The sequence below is a fragment of the Zosterops lateralis genome (genome assembly GCF_965231275.1).
Source record: "Zosterops lateralis genome assembly, chromosome: 22".
Taxonomy (NCBI): Eukaryota; Metazoa; Chordata; class Aves; order Passeriformes; family Zosteropidae; genus Zosterops; species Zosterops lateralis.
The window spans coordinates 4,032,620-4,054,341 of NC_139782.1; the positions used below are offsets into that span (position 1 = coordinate 4,032,620).

Sequence of the window (21,722 nt, forward strand, 5' to 3'; positions counted from 1 at the left end):
CCAGGTGGGACAGGTCTCTCTGAGGCAGAGCACCTCGCAGGCCACCACCACTGAAATGAAGGGTGAGAACTGACACTGGCACTCTGGATATTATGGATGCTCTGTCTGCTCCAGCACTTGGCAAACACTCTGCCCCCAACAAGGTATTGCTTGCCATTTCCAAACCCTTGTCATAATGTGCCCTCAGTCCCCAGCTCAGCACCATGCAAAGAGCACCCCCAGGTGCCAGAGCAGTGGGGGCAGGAGGAGCTGCTATGTGGGAGCCACATGAACTGGTCTGTGACCACTTCCTTGCTGCTCCTCCAGCGAGGGATCATCAGGCGGAACAGAAACCAACAGCACTTCTAGTAACAGCATTTGCCATTACCATCTGAGTATTTTATACTGCGACCACGTGGGCAGCAGGCAATTAGTCTAAATTCAATATTCTTAGTGCTTTTGAGAAACCCCAGAGCTGACACAGACCGCAAGGATGTCCCAGCCCTGGGAGTCCTCCTAAGCAGGCACAGGGCTCTGGCTTTGGGAACTCTGCGCTCCAGCTGAACACATCTGAATGAATTGATGTAGAGCATTTTAAAAAGTATGCTGGACTTCAGAGTCCACAGGGAACTGTACTGAGCGCTGCCCCTTTTCCACAAAATTTTGCCATTTTGAGGGGACAGTGTGACCTGGACCAACAACCCTTCCCTGCTCCAACTGTGCTGGTGACACAAACTGGTCCCACACACTTGCCCAACACCACGAATTTGTAACACATTCTGCTACTTTGCTGAATAAGGAATGAACTGGAGGAACATGCCATGCAGGGTTACAGTACACTGCACCGTCCCAGGCAGCCTTAAACCAAGGAGGTTTTTTAGGTTTTCTGATATGAGTTGATTCTAAAAGGCACTCAAAAAAAAAAAAGAAGCAGTAGCAGTAGCTGTTTCTACTGCAGAGTGGGGCTTCGATGAACAAACGTGGCGACAGGAGCCGTGTGGTGACCAGCTGCCTGACACTCAGCTGCCAGTGGCCAAGGGGAGCTGGAGGAGCAGCGACGTTATTGCTTTCACTTCCTCCCAGCATTTCAGAACATCACAGCCAGCCCGAAAGCTCCAGACTCGCCCCCCTTATCAGTCTGGGTCCCTCACGTCCCTCAGGCAATTCTCCAAACCTTCAAGATTTTCTCTGTGCTTTAGAGGAAAGATGGCAAATAACTCGTTGTCAAGCGAAAAGGAGAATGTCAGTGTCATGCGAACAAGCAAGAACACCAGAGCACATCGAGATGTCAGTGAACACGCGACTCGGGCCCCCAGGCAGCAGAGGAAGAGGGTTTCTTCCTATGCTAAACAATGCTCACAGAGTTTCATAATTGCACTATTTGAATACTCTCCCAAGCAGTACCTGAGCCTGGAATCTGCAAAACGTGGATGCTGGCTGACTCTAGAGAGCAGGGCAGTCCTGCCGTGCCCCTCCAGACAAGCCTAAGCACATGGAGCAATTGCTGCTGGCTTTTTCTACCATGGAAGTTCTGGGCTTCTCCCAACAGACTGTAAATAGAGAATCCTGATGGAACCAAAGCCCAAGACAGCATTTTACATTTCCAATGTTTAACTTTTTCTTCTTTCTCGCACCATGTCATTAAGTGTTTACAAGGATGATTAATGACTGCGGCTGCCAACTGTTAACGAACGGCATCTCTGTTCAGAGCTGCAATCCGGTGCCTGGCAAGCGCTGTGCAGAGACAAGGTTACTCCAACATCCTTGAGCCCCAGCACCCCGGGAAGCTCCTGCTTCCCAGACAGAAAGCAGCAGGATGCATCTCCTGCAGACAACGGATCTTGCTGCCCAAAGTGACTAGTGAGACATCACCTCTGTCAGGGACACGGGAGATCAGCTGGGGCACCCAGAGGTGGCTCTGCATAGCCCTGCTTTGGGAGCCCAGCCCTGATCCCATGGAAGGGAGCCGAGAGCCAGGGCTCCCAAAATTCTTGCTCAAGGTGCACTGCCAGCATACCAAGCCAGAAGACTTTGCTCCATCCACTCACTGAAACCAAACTGGATCTGCACTTCACAAACCCTAAAATGGTTCATAGCAAACAACAACTAAACCCTTAGAGAGAGGAACTCCCTCACAAGCACTAAGCACTGCAGAACTTTCTGGCAACTAACTCATTTGTCTTAATGTGAGAAATCATATGAAAGCCCCATCTCTATCCTCTCTCAGAGACGGAGAAATAAGCACAATGCACCTTTACAGGCATTTAAAAAATGTAAATCTGTAATTAAATTGCTAGGCTTAACTTAAGATTTTCTATCTCTGGTAAAAAAAATTGAATTAGAAGGAACACTTCCTTCAGTAGGAAATATAAAACTGCTATAAACTTGATTTAAGACAAGATGACATCTTGGTATGGAAATGTATTTCCATCAAACATTTAAGTTGCAAATGCATGATCCAATGGAAAGCAAGCACCTCAATAACGTGTTTGAACCATTTTTAAGCGCTCCATTTCTCTTGCTGCTCCATCACGTGGTTTTACTACGTGTAAAGTCATCCAGAGCCCACCCAGCTCTCAGAGGACGCAGTTTCTCCATCCCAATTACCCAATGCAGAGTAACATCTGACCTTTATCCTCAAGCTGCAGACGTAAGTGCTCAGAAAAAGTTATTTGCAGTGTTCCCATGGTGATGCTCTGCCCTGGCTGCTCCCTCACCTCTGCACCAGCAGCACCGAGGACCTGATGGAGTCCGGGCACAGTGACTGCACCTGCCCATCCTGCTGCCCACCACCCACAGCTGGGAACACCTGTGTGCTGGGCTCCAGGGCCACAAGAGACAGACCAGGGCAGTGTTCAAGTTTCCTTGAACCATCCTCATGCAAAGGAGCACAAAAGGGAAAGGAGTCAGGTCACGGCTGGGTTTGGCCCTCACTGCCTCTAGGGATGGATCCCACACCAGTGCCTGCTACACTCTGCAGACACCCGTGACTGCCCAATACACACCATTCGAGGGAGGACAGCATTGTCACAAGCATTCAGATCTGTGAACTGTTTAGGCATTTCATTTTTTTTTCATCTTTTACTAAACCTCTCTGTCCAGGAGATACCTCACACACAGGACCAAGGATTCTGAAATCAGTACAAAAATTCTGGAAATACCACTGTATAGAATACATCCTTTTCTTCTCTGCAACTTCTGTCTTCACTAGCACAGGCAGAACACCTGTGTACTCAGATGAAAAAATTTATTCCCTTAGGAATGCCTCAGGAACGCAGTCCAACATTATTATTCAATTATACCCCAAGAAAAATTCAAGTTTTATAACAGTGCACAGAATTAAACTTTCAGATTGGGGGTGGGGAAGGCAATAAAATCTGGAAGCTCAGCTCCTTCCTCCCCCATAATTAACACAAATTTCCAAGACTTCATCTAGGCATAAGACTCTGGCTTTTTCTATTTTTTCCCCCCCTCTGAGCTAATGGGGCCAAAAAATCTCTGGCCACAAGAAAAGCTCTTTCTTTTAAATCATGCTACAGGGATACTGCACCAGCCACACCACACAGGCTAGCAGAATCAGCACAAGCTGTAACCCATGGACAGACCCAGCTCCACATCCCCATGGCATAACAGCCCCAGTGAGAGATTTTTGAAGAGGGGATACAAATGACAGAGAAGAATCTGACATTCAAAAGGACAGAGAGGGGCTGGGTCTGGTTTTAATGTGCCAGCTGATGACCTGTGTCTATCAGCAAACAATCCATCCAGAATTACAGCACCAGACAATCCCAGCCCAGCAATACACTGGCAAGCACCAGCAGAGCCACTCACTCCCCACTCCACGAAACACTGACATGACCCTTAGGAGAACAGCCACACTCCCAAATTCTCCTCCCAGCCTAATACACCACATCAAGCACCTGCACTTTCCTGCTTCTGCTCATGAATAATAACAGTTTTCAGCTGCATAATGAACTTAGCCACATCCTGTAACTTAGGAAGCTCCACAAGCAAATCCTACCCAAAGCCATGTGTATAAGTGTGTGCACAAAGTTCTGCACTGGGGACAGCAGCAATATCAAAGTGACTAAACCCCACATCAAGCAGCTCTTTCCAGTAAGAGGAAAGAGCATAATTTTGTCACAAACCTGTACAGAGCTTGCTTTTCCCCAACTGTGTTTGTCCAAACATCATCTGTCAGAGCTACTGGAATTGCCACTGCTCCATGCCCTGTCCCCATTAGTACAAACACTATCACAGAATAAACCACAACCTGCCTTTTCTAGAATTTACGTTTCAATTCAAATGACCCAAGACAAAAACATCTACACAAAAAAGCCAAGGCCAGCAACTGCCCCAAAGACCCGATTCCTTCTATCACAGTACTGGGTATGTTAAAAATAGATACCTGATTGTAACTTCCAGACACCAAAAAGAAGGACTCCAATTTTGAAAAATACACAGAGTCACTGCTCTGTGATTGATTCTGCTCTCAGCAAACACACAGAGAAGTGAGTCGTGTTTGATCCTGCACTCAGCTGCCACTTGCAGGTGTTAAACTCATGAGCACAGGCTCTGTTAACAAGTTTAGATCTACAAACAAGGGATCAGAGGAACAGGACCAGTCAGCTCCCAACAAGCAGACACTAACAGGAGTGTTACAGTCATTTCTCCAAGAGCATTGCCTCTATTATTAAGAGATTCCCATAAATATGGCAAAGATATGCTAAGACAGAGCTACTAAAAATTAAAACTACACACTATGGGTATTGCCATGGGACATCCAGCATTGCTACAGAGCAGGAATAAAGCCTAGGGATTGTAGAGCTACCTGGGTTGTTCTTTAACTTCACCTTGGCTCACAGAATTTTAAATACTACATTTAATTTAAATTACCCCAACCATAATGCAGTAACAGGTGATCTGTGAACCAGCATACTCAGGGTAACTGGATTCCAGTAAAAAACACCCAGATCTGTGTTTCCCTGGTTCTTAACGAGATTACTCAGAGTTATTTCCCAGGACTCTGCATGGCAGGAAAGAACACACACCAACTTTTTGTTCGGAAGTCCTCATGCACAGAAAGTAACACTTTATTCAACACAGTACAAACTATCTAATTTAAACACAGTACACCTATCTAATTTTAAACCATTTTGAAATGGGTCATTAAGGTGATATGAGATTTGACTCTGAGACAAGTCACACACACGTGAGCAATAGACTCCTACTGTACTGACAGTCAACTTCCACATTTGCCTTCAAGTCTCCTTAAAGCTCACTTTCAGCATATACTAGGACTTATTATTTATGGAACAGGTTCCAGAGCCAAGGAATTCATATCCTGTAACTTGCATGGCATGCTCTCACAAAACAATCCATAAGCATTAAGTAACTTGGTACATTTAAGAATGAGAGATTTAACTACCTCATTAGTGTTCCAGCGGTGCCTCTCTTTCGGTAAACTTGAACATTTTGGTAGACATTCAAGCAGCTTCTTCGGTAAAAAGATTTTTACATGACTGCCATTGCTGTTCCCATGATCATCTGGAAAAAAGAGGAGACACATGATGTACACACAGGAGAATGGGTGGCTGCAACCAGGAGACTCAACACTTGGAAACCCCCCAGTTCTCCTGTCCAAAAGGAGCAACTTGCCATGGCAATAAGACAAATAACAGCTTTCTGTTGAAACTGCAACTTTATTTCAGAAATACAAATGCAGTTTAATTCTTTCTGGTTGCAAAGTTTTAGGAGAGCTTTGATAGATTTGGGCACAAGGAGCCTGTGTGTGCTTACCTGTGCCTATTTTAGCTCATTATTTCCTTCAGTGGCAAATTTTACAAGCAATAGCAACAAAACACTGTAGAAGCTGTGACCACAGCGGCATGACCTGCCAGGGAAGTCATAAATGAAGTTCACACTTGACAGGATTTGCAAGTAAATAAGCACAGAGCCCCAGCACCTGCTATAATTTTGCCAAGGTGCAGCAGAAATGCAACTCAAGGTCTATAAGTTCATTTAAAACTAAAACATATCATACATGATCAAACCCAGGTTACTTCTATTTCCATTCAGAGCTCAGAAAGTAAATGCAGTTCCTCAATGTGAGAGTGAGGAAGAGGGAAGGAAATTTCCTATCTCACCACACCCAAGGGTCTCAAAGGCAGAAATACTAAATAATACAAAATTATTCTTTTTTATTGCTAAATATGTAGAAGGTGCATCAATTCCCCTTAAAAGACCCAAGTCCCAAAAAGCCCTGCAATCCCACACCAGCCTGCAGCAGTCCCAGCAGCAGCACCTTGGAGATGTATCTCTATCACCCTCTAATACCATCAAAAGAATAAGAGCACCCATGAAATGCATGTGTTTATCAACCAAATTAGTCCCCACAGGAAAGAGAACTGGAGCAGCAGCATAAGAGAGACCAGCCACAGTGCAGAACTTTATCAGTTCTCCCTCCAAACAGACCACATCTCTGTTGTCTTCCACCAATCTCATGCATCCCATGACAGATGCTGGGCAATGCTACACAAGCAGTACAGTTACTCACTGGCATTTTACTCTACAAAATTAATTTATAGTCATTTCCCACTTGGAAATGTACAGAAAAAGGATATTAACTTCATTTTACACATCTAATCATTTTATGTCATAAAACACATGCCAGCACTATGATATAACTCCTCTGCAATTCCATACGACACAGACATTCCCTGTGACCTGCAGTGAACCCGACAGAGCCTGGCCCACGATCATTCTTAGAAATTACTTGGGAATTGCAGAGACTTCACACCAGCAGCCAGACATCCCTGGTATTCTTAAAGCTTGATTAGACTCTTGGATGTGTCAAGTTCAACAATATACATGCTGTTAAATCAACTGCTCGTGCAAGCCCAGCAGATGAGTTTACAAGATAAGCAGCGATGTGTATGATAAACGTGAGCTGCTCTGTAATTTATGAGTCCTGCGCGCTCCCTGAGTTAGTGGGAACTTTACTGTGCGACTGTGTTGGACTAAATCAACAGGGCTGCCACTTCCCAACTTCTTCCTGGGCAAGGAGCAGCCAAGCAGAATAGATCCCTGCTGGACTGCTAAAGAAATCAGGGAGATGCTCTCTATTACACTATTCCAGGATTTCTATTTTTATATTGAGTATTTCAGACCATGACTCCACAGGGCTTTTTGGCCACATCCTTTCCCCAGCCAATGCTCTGCACATACAACTGTCACCATTATTTCCCTACACTTGAGCCACTCAAAGCCTCACAGACACCCAAGTTGTGAGAGTTGGGGTTATGCACAAGAACACAACTTGCCCGTGGCAAAGACCAGAGTCAGGCAGGCCTGTCATGCCAGCAGCCCCCAGCCATTTCCAGATCCACCATCCAATACTCACTTCACACTCCCTGCATTCATTTTACACCATTTCCATTTCTCATTCAAAACACTGCATTGCTCTACATTCAATTCATTAAGGCGCAAAGTATTTTACAGCACACATTATTGCTTTTATCAGCCAAACTACATCCCAGTTACATCTCATCAGCTTATTTTCCATGGGCACATTTTAATTGACATTAATTGTATTACTTCCCCTTACCTCCATATCAGTCAAGCCCTCTATCACTCATTCCATTATTTTGCAGGGCTGGCAGACCTCTAATTATTCAGCTCGTTTTATTAACTTTCTTCCATTGTCATCAATTATCAGTATTATTAATCCAGAAAGTGCCTATGGATAATAAAGCCCTTTAAAATGTTTTGGTAGAAGTTGTCAGAACTTGCTGACACTAAACCTTCCAACTCCTGTTGTTAGCATCTCCCACCTTGTGTTATTATTGCAATGGAAGGTCATTCTCACCATCCTGTAACAGGACTACATCTCACAGATGCCTCCCTTTTCTGCACTTAGCAATGGCATTTCCTCACACCAAAAAATCCCCTGTGTGAAGAACAACTGCCTCCTGCCTCGATCCAAGTGGCTTTTCATTATGGACTCCTCAAGCCGTGTGGTCAGAACAACTCACAGCCATCAAGGTACGGGATACAAATCCTAAATCCAGTGACCTCTAAACCAGGTCTGACCTTGGCAAAGGATGAAATCAGCCTACCAGCTATGAGAGTGAAGAACCCACAGCCCCAAACAATGTACACACGTTTGCCTTCAAACTCACTTCTCGGCCCTCTGGAATCACACAGTGTATTCCTACAGGGAGGAAAGTCCAGGGAAGCTGGATCAGGAGAGGAGGATTGCTCACCCAGTGGCACTGAGGGTACTGGTGGAACAAGAGTTCCTGTTCTTCCAAATGAACCATCACTTTCCTGGTCCTGTTCCTCACAATACCACAACATCTTTAGGGAGGTGGAGCAACCCCCTCCCTCCCACGCTATCCCTTGGCTTGGATCAAATCTGCCATTGCTAGTGCAGATGACAAGCCCATCCAGCACCACGGGAGCTCCTGGTGAAGGCAGAGGAACAAGGGCCCACATTGCTCTGCAGCCCCTCATCCACCAGCACAGGCAGAGCACCCAGCACGCAAACTCCTCCATTTATCACCAACTAAAATTTCCTTGGTAGCTAAAAACAGGAGCTGCAACCTCCCAGCACTGATTTGGTTTTACTGTGCAAATCCAGATTTTTATTGAACTCTCTCCTCATTTATTTTTCCACAGGTGCGACTAACAACACCAAGATCTGCAAATACATCCAGTGTCAATAAAGAGTGTCTGTGCAAGCAGAGCCACACTGGCACGGGGAGGATTTGCCAGTAAAGCTCGATCAACACAGGGGTTTTTAGTGCAGAGCTGGCCACAGCTCAAAAATGTTTCCCAAGGCAGGCACAGCCACAGCTGAGAACTCAAGTAAGGAAGCTATAGACTAAAATATAGCAGCCTACAATGTGTCCTGTTATAATTCAGGATGAAAATGCAAAATTTAAGTTCCATTAGCAATTTTCAAGATTACTTATTAGCAAACCAGAAACTCATGTAGAATTAAGAAAGTGTAAGTATTATAAAGTTCATGGAAAGTTCCACATTAATTATATCACATAAACCCTTCGTCATTTTATGGGTTTCTTCATGCTCCTTGCACTTTATCCTCCCAAGGGATGCACCATGGACCATAAAACTTTAAAGTGCACAACAGCAAATCACAGAGAGTCTGTGCTCTACCCCCACTCTCCAAACAACCCCCTACCCCCTTTTCTTTTTCTTTAACTGGTTCTTAAATCTTTGGTGATCCAGGAGGTGAATTTAGACTTGCAGCCCCATTAACTACTACGCTCTGCCTATATAACATGTAATTGGAAAATAAAGAAATGGCCAAAAGGATGTTGATCAGCTGCTGATCTGCAGACAGGTCTATACTGGAAATAAATAACACAAGTAAGCTATAAACTCACAAACACAAGTTTTATAAACCCATTATTATGAAATAATAACTTAGGGCTGGCCATCTCTTTAACTACCTGAAGAGAAGGAAGAAGTGTTTAAACATTACAAATGGGCACTTTAGTAGAAAACAAACTACTAAAATCCCAGTATCATCCTTATTTGGGAAAGGGGCAGGATCCAGCTGATCCCACCACCACTGAGCAAACACTGAGGTGGCAGAGATGCAGCCCTGGAGTGTACAAGTGGCACCACAAAAACACAGTGCACAGAGGCCACCACAGTCACCGAGTCACTTGCTGACCTCCAGATACAGACAAATCCAACAAATTCCATCTGGAAGAAATAAATGCAAAGAATTACTCCAGATCCAAACAACTGCAAGATTGCCATGCTATTTCTCACAGTTAAACTTCAATCCTGGCATCTTCCATCCATAAACACGCAGCAACAGAAGCAAACCCAACAGCTCTTGGTCTGTTTGCTAGAAATATTTGTATGATTACAGTAGTAAATCTCTTGGCAACAAAAGCAGATTTCTAAATATCAATCAAGGGTGGCTAAGAGAAGATAACCAGGTCCAGCTCTGCAGTGCTGCTGCCTCAGCAGGGCTCTGCTGGATGCCAGCACTCGGTCAGACACTGGCTGAGTAAATGCATTCCCAGTCCTCCAGCATGGAGCCCCTCCAGGGCTGAGCAGAGGACACTAAGAAAGACTAAGAGTTCAGGCAAAGATAAAAAATGTACAACAGGAGCAAGAGGCCAATACAAACCAGCATGTGTATGGCCATGACTGCCTGCTGCCTGCATGGAATAGGTGAGGAAGGAAAAAACACAGAAAGGATGAAGAGGGAATCACAGGTATGGTGGCAGTATGAAGGATGAGCAACAAAACAATTTTCCTCCAGAAGTTACTGAATCTAGCCTTAGTGTCTTGAAATATTTGTTATAACTACTTTGTTGCTATGACAAACTCTACAAACAATTCTAAAACCATAAGAAACACAAATATAGCTAAAGCTGCTGCTGTGCATCGGTGGCCCAGTTCTCCCCACCAGTAACATGCTACTCCCAAGTCTCTTTGTCCTTTTCACATAGCAAAAAGTTTCTTGACATTTTATAAGTAAATTCAGTGTGAATACCAGTTAGGTAAAACTGCAAATGGTGCATTTTGAGGAAGAGTTGAGAGCCAAATTTTGCCTAATGAAGGCCCACACACCGGCTGAGGGCTGGGTGACACAATCAGCTGTTTATTTCTCGTGCCATACGCTTAGCGCCCTGCTCAAAACTTCTACTTTCCCCCACCAGACAAACAAGCTCCATTTTCCCTCTCCCACCTCGGCAGGTTCCAAGCACTTGCTAATGAAGCAAGAGGAGAATTCCTTTACAGTCAGAAGGTGCACAAGGACCTATCCTAAAAGCAAATTTTGGGGGTGTTCAAAGAGTGCAGTTGCTTCAGCCCCTCCCTGCACCTCCTCATGTTCATGCCTGACTTTCACCGCTTGGCTGCTAAACCTCACAAGTGCACCAGAACAATTAAACCATTGCTCACCATCACCAACAACTCTTTGGTTGAGACATTTTATCAATTCCTTCACTCCTTGGTTTTCACTAATATATTACATCATCAAATTCGGTGGCTATGAAGCCAAGGAGTGGTGGATATTACTGGCCAGGTCTAGCAAAAAAATAAACCATCTCTTTATTCAGTTTCCAATACTACAGATATTCTCAACACTACAACACATTTCTCAGAAGTCCTGAAGTATTGGCTAAGGCTAGAGCAGTCATACCCAACATGCTAGCAGACACCAGCCACAGATATTTTCACTTCTTTCATTTCATACCAGAAAGAGTTTGAATTTGGAAACCTACCTGGAGAGCTGGCTGGAAAAACCCAGCCTGCTGAACCAAAATGTGCGATGTGAGAAGGACAGCAAGCGCTCCATGTCCAGTGAGAACAGAGTTTGCTCTCATTCACCCAGTGCCACGACTGCTCCTCAGCACGGAGTGGCCCTTCAGCATTGCCCTGGGAACAGGGCAGGGGCTGTACCCCAAAGGACTGGGGCTAACACAAGCACCAGCACCCGCATGCAAACCCACCTTTCCAAACCCAGGGGGTTTAACACAGCACTAACACTGGCTGCCAGGAGCCAAGGAAGGTGAAAACAGGACATAGAGCGAGGGGAGAAAACTACAAAGCAAAAACTGAGCAAGGTGTGGAAGTGGAAGCCAGGGAACACCGAAGCTGCAGGAAGCTGCTGGAAGCACTGCATTTCAATTAACCAGCCCGGTATTCTACAAGTGCTTCACCCAGCCTTGCTTCACTCCCTGGCAATGTTTGGGTTTGTTGGTTGGGGTTTTTTTCCCTTCAGACACATGTGGCTTATTGAAATATAGACAGAGACACACTGAAAAAGGTCACATTCCAGCTCCCTCTTCCTGAAGGCTGCCTGGACAGAGGGAGAATAGCTACCACTCCTTTTTCCAACAACATCCACCTTTGTAAGGAGGTCTTTATAACAACGATTTAAGACCACTAGTAACGTAATGTCAGCACTCAGTATTTAAATACTAAATTTAAAGTTATCTGTTTTAACCATACTTCTACATTACCGTTTCACTACATAATTTTCTGATATAGAAAATGAAATCTGAGTTAATACATATCCAGGAAGGTTTCCTACATATGTAGTTTAACACTGACACAAATAAAACACCTTTAAGCCAAAGTAATTGTGAAAATCATTAACAAGAAGAGATGCGGAATTAAACTTAAAAACCAGAGTTTAAAACAAGCTCTAAGCCTTACATCCGGAATAACACAATTATAATACCAAAAATACTCAAAAAACTGACCTCACAAACATATAGTTCCTACTGTTTGATAAAGGGAATGAATGTCACTCCCTGAACCCGTCCTGCTGGCTGACAGCCCACAAAGAGGATCTAGAAACTTCACTAGGAGACATTTCCTTTTAATTCTGACAACAGAAATTTTGGTAACGCTGAGATTCAGCAAAAATTCTGGGGCAAGGAGTGGACAGAGCCGAGTGTCAAATGCTACCTCCTCCTCACAACAGTCCGATTCTGCAGCACACAACCCCGGCCATCAGCACACCATAACTTCAGGTTTGTTAAAGTAATAAAACCTTAGGTAACACTTCTGCAGAGAGAAGGTAATATTTGCTGTTTAATAACCAAATTGGGAATGTTTCGTTTTCAAAAATCTGTTGTTCCCCAAATAGTCCCTCCAAAGCCAGTCACATCTGAGGCTCCACTTGCCCTCTTCAGTCAGCCCACGCCACCAGCACCCTCAGCTCAGGAGCCGCAGGGAGAAACACCACCTCCTCCTGCCATCCCACCTATGACCCTGCCTCAACTGACACACAGAAAATTCAACAAAACTGCATGTAATGGAACAACAAAAAGTGCACAACAGAATTCCGGGCCCCTGCGCCATTCACACGCAGAACACACGGGCACTACTCTGCAAAGCTCTCGGTTACAGAGGTACCTGGCTGTGAGAACACAAAATTTAAAAGGCTGCCTGTGTACATTCTTCCTCTTTTGAACTTTAAGTTAGAAAAATAAAGTTTTTAAAAGGACACCCCCCCTTAACACCTCCAGATCAAGTTCAGAGCTGTCACAGCTGCCAAGATGGCACCGCCAAGGGTCAGTCCTCCCGGCTCGGCTCAGATCCACAAAACACAGCAGGAACTACAAAACCCACAAACCCTCTGCTGTAGGACGGCAAGAGCCGCTCGGTCACTGAACCAGCTTCATCCTGCCCGAGGAAAACCAGAAAAGAGGAAACTCACCCGAGTTCTCCAAGCCGTGGAACTCTCTCCTGCAGCCAGAGAACAGCAGTGCCAGCCTCATTCCAAACCTCAACTCCCGCCGGGATCTCCCGCTGCTCACGGGGCACAAGAAGCCCCGATGGCAGCTCGGCAGGGAGCTCCAAGGCCAGGCAGGTCTGCAGAGCCGTGTGCTGCTGCTCAGTGGCTCATCCCTGCTGGGGAGATGGAGCAGGCAGCTCCCCAATGAAAACAGCGCTGCTCCGCAGCCGGCCCGCGAGCTGCCATTTACATCCGCTTCTAACTCACTGAAGTAACTAAAATCTAAAGCAACTTGTGTTCTCTCCTCCAGCACCTGCACTACTGATGAAACACTCTGCTTGAATCATGCCTTAAAAGCATTCCCATTTAAGTTTCTAACAGGTGGAGTTTTAGGTTTAAGGAATGAATGGTTTATATGCCGTCTCCTTGAAAATCCACCGCAAAAGTAGGTCAGCGGGGGAGCAGCTCTGTGACTTCGTACGAGAACACCCCGGGCGCCGGTGCCGAGCCGGGGTTGCTCCGCTCCCACCTCCGCGACGCTGCCGTGCTCTGCATGGGCACAGAGCAGAGAGAGCGCCGGCCCAGGCAGGGAGACGCCGGTCGGCAGCGCCGGGCACACACGGGCGTCTCGCTGGCAGCTCCTGCACAGCCCTTCGACAGAGCAAACACGGCTACCGACCCATGGCTCCAGCAAAGACACACCCCACCCGCCCCTTGAAACCAATTACCGACACCAAATATGATAAAAGTTGCAATAAATAACAAACGGAAAGGACGGGTTACCTTCCCAGTGAGGGAGCGCTGACCTGCCTGGTCCGTGGAGCCGCAGCCTCACGGGGCTGAGCACGCTGAAACCTGCGCCTTACACAGGAAAAATCCATCGTACCTTGGAACAGGAAGCCCGAAAAGCGAATCGAACCCGACTGTGCTTTGGTGACTACACTGTCACCCCAAGAGAACCAGAACGTCACAGTCTGAGGCAGGAAGTCCAGGTGAATGCTCACTCTGCCCTCGCTAACACCCCTGTTAGCCAGGTGGCATTTCACTACTTCAGTGCAGTTAATCATGTACTTCAACGCAAGTGAGAAAAGAACGAAGCCCGACGTTTTTCAGACCAAAGAAAGGAAAGATCGAACTAATAGATTTGGGAGCATCAAAGAGATTAGTGAAAGATGAAGCCAACACTACTCAAAATCATCTCTACTACTTAAATTTTAGATTTTTGCACAGCCTTTGAATTTCACGGCGCAATAAAAACTCAAACCTATGCCCAGGGAGGCTCTACAGCCACCAAGAAACAACTCCAAAAAATATATTCCCAAAGCAATCTGAGAAAAAAAATCCAGATAAAAGGTGGGATAAGAGCCCCTGTATTCTGTGAAGGGGTTTCCCAGTAAAGAATGCAAATAGGTTCCAGGCGAGGATGTACATCTGCTGTGGCGGATAAAGAAAAAAAAAAATCCCTATTACTTACAACTAAACACCGTTCCTTGAGGTGCCCAGCTACAACCAGGCCAATCCCTGGGGTGCTGGCATGTTCAGCCGGATTTAGGCAGGGGATGTGAACCTGCTCTCTCCTCCCGCCCCTGTAAGATGGAGGCGCCGACACCGGTACCGGCCGCGACCACAGGGCCGGCGGGGTCTGGGGTAGCACCGCTGCCCGAGCCGGCCGGGACAAACTTGTCTCAAATAATGTGAAATATCTAACCCGCCTCCCGCCGAAGCCGGGCCGCGGCCCCGCTCCCGCCGGGCCGGGGGCAGGAGCGGCGGCGGAGCGGCGCTTCCCCCTTGCGGACGCGCCGGCCCCGCTCCCGCCGCGCCGGCAACTTTCGGCCTCAGTCGGGCGCCCGGGGCTCCCGGCGGGGCCGGGCCCGCGCCGCGCTCACCTTCGCGCCCGCCGCTCCGCCCGCCTCCGGCCCGCCCGCGGCGCGGAGGGCCCGGTCTGGCGGGGCCGCGGCCGAGGCCACCCGGCTTCCGACGGGCGCGCGCCCGCGAGGCACGTGCGCCGCCGGCGCGGGGGGGGCGGCGGGGGCGGCCCGGCCCGGCCGTGGCGAGCGGCGGCCCCGCGCCGGGGCCTCCATGTTGGCGGCGGGCGGGCACGTGCCGGCGGGCGGCGGGAGGCGGGACCGTGCCGTGCCCGGCCCGGCCCGGCCCGGCCGCCGCGGCCCCCGCGCCACGCGGCCTTCCCGCCGCACATGGCCCGCCCGCGGCCCGACCCGGCCGGCCCCGCGGGGGCGCCGCCGCCGCCGCAAACTTCGCGCCGCGCGGCCCGGCCTGTGCCGCCGCCACCGCCCCGCGGCGGGGCCGTGGCGGGGGGCGGGGGCGGCCCGGCGGGCAGGCCCGGCGCGGGGCGGGGGCGGCCCGGCCGCGTTCTCACCTTCCGGCTTGTTTTCGGCGGCCATTTCCCCTCCGCGCGCCACATCCTCCTCCGCCTCCTCGCGACCGGGACCAGGCGCGCGCCGCCTCCTCCCGCGCCGCCGCCGGCCCGGTCGCCCCGCGCGCACCGCGCACGCCCCGCGCCGCCCATTGGTCAATCCGCCGCACTGACATCCCCGGCGGCCAATCGTGGCAGGCCGGGGGCGGGTCCCCGGAGGGGATGGGCGCGATGGACACTGCGTCCCGCCAATGGCGGTACGGCAGCGCTTCAGTGGCACGCGCCTCAGCCATTCAGCGACGGCGCTGGGCGGGCGAGAGGGGGCGGGAAGGAATGCGTGATCGACGGCCGCAGCAGCCACTGGAGGGCCGAGGGCGCGCAGCTGACGGCCACCGGGGCCAATCGCCCCCCGGGGAAGGCGGGACTAAGCCGCTGACGCACGGCACCGCGCACGCCGACGGCCAACGAGCAGCGCCGTCCGCCAGAATGACGGCGCGTAGCACCAATGGTACGCGCGGCCCGGCCGGCCGGCCGCGGCCCCGGCCCCGCCCATTGGCTGCGCGCGGCCCCGGCGGGCACCGCCCCCCCCCGCGCCCGGTGACCCCAAACAAAGGCGGCGATTGGCGCGGCCGCCAGTCCCCGCCCGGCGGGGCCGCCCCGCCCCGGGCACCGGAGCCGAGGCTACACCGGGAGCGCCAAGTTACCCCCGTCGGGACGCCCCGGGGCCGTCTTGTAAGAGGCGCCACCTGCGACCCGCGTTTGTCACCGCCCTCAGTAACGGCGGCGCTGAACCGGCGTGTCCCGGCCAGAGGGTCTGCCCGGCCAGGCCGGTCCCAGCGCCTCCGGGAGGGACGGTGGTGCCGAGCCCCCAGGGCGAAGAGGAACCCTCCGGGCGGGAGCAGCTCCCGGGCTCTGCTCCCTTTCTAAGTGGCGGACGAAGCCCGGAGCTGTTTCCCTGCCCTGACCGGCGGCCCCGGGGCTGCAAAGGTTATTTCCCCATTTTTTAGTACTGCTGAATATTCGGGGTGCTGTAGGCCCTCTTCCCCAGCCGCAGCGTTCCCGGGTGCAGAGCACGATGCTCGGGTGAAACAGGCGTTTTGGCACCAGGGAGATGAGGATTTGTGATTTGCTGAGAGAACCAAGTTTTACGGTGGCCAACCAGGTGTTAAGAGGTTTGAGAGAGTCCTGCCCATCCCTCGGACACGGTTTGTGGGACAGTCACACACCCCACTCGGCGTACACTGCACGGGGCTCTCACGACGTCAAGGAAATCGCTCTGTCCTTCTCAGAACTGACGTGCCCCAAAGAGTGGCATGTTCCAGCCCCATCTCCGTCAAAGCTTGGTGAGCACAGGCACTTCAGCCTCCTCGAGCAGAGTCCTGCAGAACTGGACCACAGCTAATGCCTGCACAATGCAAACAAAGACTGCAACGCTTGTTTCCTTTGATGTGTGTGACTAAACACACAAAAAGGATATTTTCCCTCTTAGATCCTCCTGACAGCAGAACTTCTTTAAAAAGACCTGTTGGTGCTTTGGCTTTGCTAAGGACTGAAGCTGTTTCCAAGCCCAGGCGAAAGGAGGATTGGTGTTATGGGCCTCTTCTAAGACAGAAGAAAGGAAAATTCCTTTTTCCTATTTTCAGCAGCTGCTAATCTCATGGAGCGTGAAAGGCACATTGATGAAGAGGCTCCAGAATGACAGGCTCACTCCCGACGGTCAGAAAGCTCATCTGGTACAGCGTCCTATAAATACCCACAAATACTAATGCAGCCACAGCTAAGACAGTTGTTTCCTTGAGCACTTCAAAGTATGTTGGAAATGGAAACTCTTCTAGTTGCCACACTGGCAAAGAGCTACCATTTTCTTGATGAATTCTAAGGAATTTATGTCTCTCCTTGGTTATTCTTCCAAGGCCATCCATGTGCTTAGCAGAGACATGAGGCAGCCATACAGTTGTTGTACTTCATAGCTTGCATTATAAGATATTATCAGACTAACAGAGGCATCCCTTGGTGCTGAGGGACAGGAAGAAACTTCCTGATGCAAGTCACAGACTTTTGGTTGATGCCTCACGGAGGTGTGGAGGGCCAGTCCATGCTCAATTCCTCCCCAGAGCTCCCTCAGGGTGGCAGGTCCTGGAGCTCCTATGGACAGACCTGCCTTGCCACCTCTTCTTCAGCAAGAAATGGGCACCTGGCTTAGCCAAGGAGCACAGCCCACAGTGCTTCTGCCCTGAGCCAGCTCACCTCCAGCCCCTTTAACATCAGGCTGGCATTCCCAGGTGGCTATTCCCCATTCCATGTGGGTATCCAGGCAAGACCAAGTAATGAAAAGAGGTGAGAGAAATGATGGGTCCAACACAGCTCCTCCAATTGACACAGCTCCTCACTCTGATAGCAAACACACAGATGCTGGAGAGCTGTTTGGTTTGTTTTCACAGCCTCCCATGCTCGTGGCAGGAACTCACGCTGCTCCCTGCAAACACAGCAACTGCTGCCACAAACAGCCTTCCTGTTCTTGCCAGGGAAACTGGCACAATCGTTCATTCCAGTCACAGCCCTCGCTGCAGCGTTCACTGACACCCTTTGGACAGGTAACCATGGGGACTCTACATGGGTCACATCACCCTGACATCACCCACAAACTAAATGAAATGCCAAGTCAGCTCTGTGCACACACACGAGTGTACATCTGTCTCTTTCCTCCAAGGCTTGAGCAGTTCCTTCTGCCCTTCTATGGCTCATTAAAGCAACAAGGTCCATGCTCTGAGGGACAAGGTTGTTGAGGACATTGCCTGCCTTCTCCTGGCCTGCACAGCCTGGGAACACAGGAAGTGCTGCTGCACTAGGTGGGAACAGCTCCACTCCCAGGACTGACACAACCACCCTGACTCCACAGCACTGTGTACCCTGCTCTATCCTGTCTTTGGGAGCACTGCCTGCCTTTCTAGATCCTTCCTGGTCTGTAAATAAGAATTTGTGTGGATAAGGATGAATAAAGCATTTTTAAGGGGTTACTGAAGCAGTGTATGAAGTCTGCTCCATCTACTAAATGAACTCATTCTCCCCCTCAACATGAGATTTTCTACCAGGAAACAACCTCCTAGTGAACTGAATCTCCCACACCTGAAATTACCTACTGTTAGGTGTGATTTCTGTACACACAGGTTACTACAGCATTACACAGGTTACTACAGCAGTGTGACCTGTGTAATACCAGAGATACTAAATGGGGATTTTTTCATCCAGCATGCCAGCAAAGCCCTAAATATTTTCATTTAACTCCTGTGCAAAAAAATTATAAGAAAGAAGCCATTTGAATTGAAGTGCTGCTGGTATCTTTGAAGTTTCCCAGCTCCCACTGTTTAAAACTCTGTCCAATTGCTATTAAGGCACAGAGGTGCTGAACTACGCAAGACTTTGTGCATGGATGGTGTGGGATAAACTTGCTCACTGTTACCTTTCCAGGAGCACACGCACAGAGCAACCTCCAGCTGATAAGCAGCAAGAGAGGAGATGTGCCAAGAGTTTGTGCAGTCTGAATCATGAATAATTTTTATCAGCACACTGATAAAAGCCGCTACTATGGTGGTGTTTGGTGTCTGGGTTGGTTTCATTAAAAGGGAGGTGAAATATCAAGTTCTTTTAGAATTCTTAATTGTCAGTCCATGGCAGATGTGGGTCTGGCTTGGTTAATTGGGTTAATGTGATGATTTGGCATACTGAGCTATATGCAGAAGTAAAACTGTTAAGAATATATTGAAATATCCTGTTATGGATATTCAGCAAATTACACATCAGCGTTGCTATGGCAAGCAGCACAAAGGAAAACAGTTCAGACAGGTTTAACAGTCATAATGACAATGTTGAAACCCCGTTTCTTGTGAATTGTTTGCACAAAGTTACTTCATGATTTAGAAGCAAGGAATGCCAAGTGTTTTCACAAAAATACTCTCACAAGTGTGAGAAGAGATGATTAGGAAAACCTCACATGATAGAAATGAAATGGTTTTGCCCTTTTTACTCTCTCCATGTACAGAATCTAAAGGTGTTTCTTCTAGGAATAAACCCAAGACTTAACCAAATCAATGTGTGTGGACAAACCCAGTCTTACACCATGTCACTGCATTTGTGATGTACAACTGCCAGTTCCTAGGTTTAGTAAAAACAGGTAAATATTCCAAAACATGCACTTCTTTCAAAAGGTTCTCCAAAGAAGTATACTCCACCTAACGCTCTGCCATCCAAGTAACTTGTCCAATATCATGTGGGGGAGTTGAAGAGAATATACATTAACAGGAACTAAGGATATTAAGGAACTAAGGATAAAAGCACATACTCCCCTAGCAGGAGGTCAAGCTCGGTCACCTTCTACACTAAGGGCTTTGGATCCATCATGCTTGCCATTCCTTCTGCAGCTCTGAGCCCATTTGTTTCCCTCAGAAATACAAAGACTACACCCAAATTGTCTCTAGTCAAACTCTGCTGGCTACAGGAAATACAACCCAGGCTAAAATGACATACAACTCCAATGTCCCAGCATCTTTAATGGACACTGAGGAAAGATGGTTTTGCTGTGCAAAGCCCCATAAATAGTTTGTGGATATTTAAACTGACAGCCTCACAAAACACAACATCTACCTGTTTAACCAAGAACAGGACCAACAATTCAGTTGCTCTACAGGGGCAGCAGCTCCAGATGGGAAACCCAGGGGGTTGCAGTGCTGGAGCCTCGATCATTGCAGCACAGTTGTCACACAACTCCAGAAGGGCTGACACGGGTGCCAAGGGCCAGCCTGTGCTGTCCCACCAAGCCCTACACACTGCCCCTGCAGCCCCTGGCCTTTGCTCCCTGTGAGATACCCTGGGGTCTGCCTTCACATTGCTCCCAGCACCCCAGTGGCACTAAGAAAGTAACAATCATTTTGCCCTAATATACAGCCATAAGCCAGTTAGAGGAGGAAAAAAAAATGAAATATGAGGTAAATTAAAGCTTCCAACTAAGGGGATTTACCAGTAAGTCACCATAAAATTCAGATAATTTATTTTTTCAATTCTGCAGCAACTTTCTCCAATTCATTTGGATTAGCTATTAGAAATTATGTCTCAAAAATTAAAGAAAATGTCTATTGACCACTACATCAAATTCTAATTTTAGCCAGGGAAAAAAAAGAATAATTAGGCTGTGATTTACTCTGGTAGTCAACTTACATTAACAATTTTCCCCCATGTTTATGTAATTCTGGCAAAATCAAATAATATATACAGTGCTCATAAATGCTGGGCTAGATTTAGTAAAGACAATTTCCTACACTACATCCAGGACATTTCTCTTTGCTTTCTGTTCTAATAAGACAATCAAGTTGTTCTGTGTAAGGAGGGAATATGATTGTCATGCGTGTCCTCCTCGGTTGGAATTTTAGTGCAGTCTTCAATAAGGGTCATGGAAGGATTAGTTTTCTAATTTTTTTTTCAAGCTGTCATCCTCCTGTAACAAGCTGTATAGCGTGCCTGCTCTCTGGGAATGGTTTACCCCACATTTTAACCCTTCTTCCCAGGGAGAAAGTGTAAATCCTGCAAACTCTCAGTGCCAGAAGCCATCACGCAGTGTTGGCTCTGCAGTGGATGCACAGCTCCCAGCTCAGCACGAGTGAATTTGGGATTGGACCTCTAGCCACAGCTGGAACAAATGGGGAAGGATGTTTAAGATCCCTAAAGTTGTGTTCCTGCTTTTAAACAAGTATCTTTTCCAACTCTTCTGGAATTGGACTGCTGTCTACATTAACTGAGTAAGCAGGGATCTGGGAGCCAAACCAGTCAAGGTGTGAAACTGTCAGCCTCAGGCACTGAGAACAGAAGAATGAGCAATGGAAGACAACAAGGGAAGAACAACAGGAGAACCAAAGGAAGTAGAACTGGTGATGGTAACAGAGGCAGAAGGTGCTCAAAGTCAAGTGGATTCCAGAACTAGAAGCCAGAGGCAAATTCAAATTTACCTGAGTCAGTTTGCTCAGACAGCACCACCCCAGCACTGCCCTTTGCCCAAAAACCCATCCTGGCACTTCTGAACTTAGTCTGTCCTGTGATTCCCTCAGGAAGCATCATTAACACACAGAGCACTCAAGCTTTCAA

The 21,722-nt window shown here is 48.4% G+C and overlaps 1 protein-coding gene across 1 annotated transcript in view; it reads right to left on the bottom strand.

Annotated features, from left to right (window-relative positions):
* The window catches only part of CAMTA1 (calmodulin binding transcription activator 1), a gene marked incomplete at its 5' end in the record, with an annotated part of 236,542 nt that overhangs the window by 207,294 nt on the left and 7,526 nt on the right, over window positions 1–21,722 (bottom strand). Inside the window, one exon of the mRNA XM_083876770.1 lies at window positions 5,408–5,526. Coding sequence (XP_083732896.1) covers window positions 5,408–5,526 — 119 coding nt within the window. The remainder of the gene's footprint in view (window positions 1–5,407; window positions 5,527–21,722) is intronic.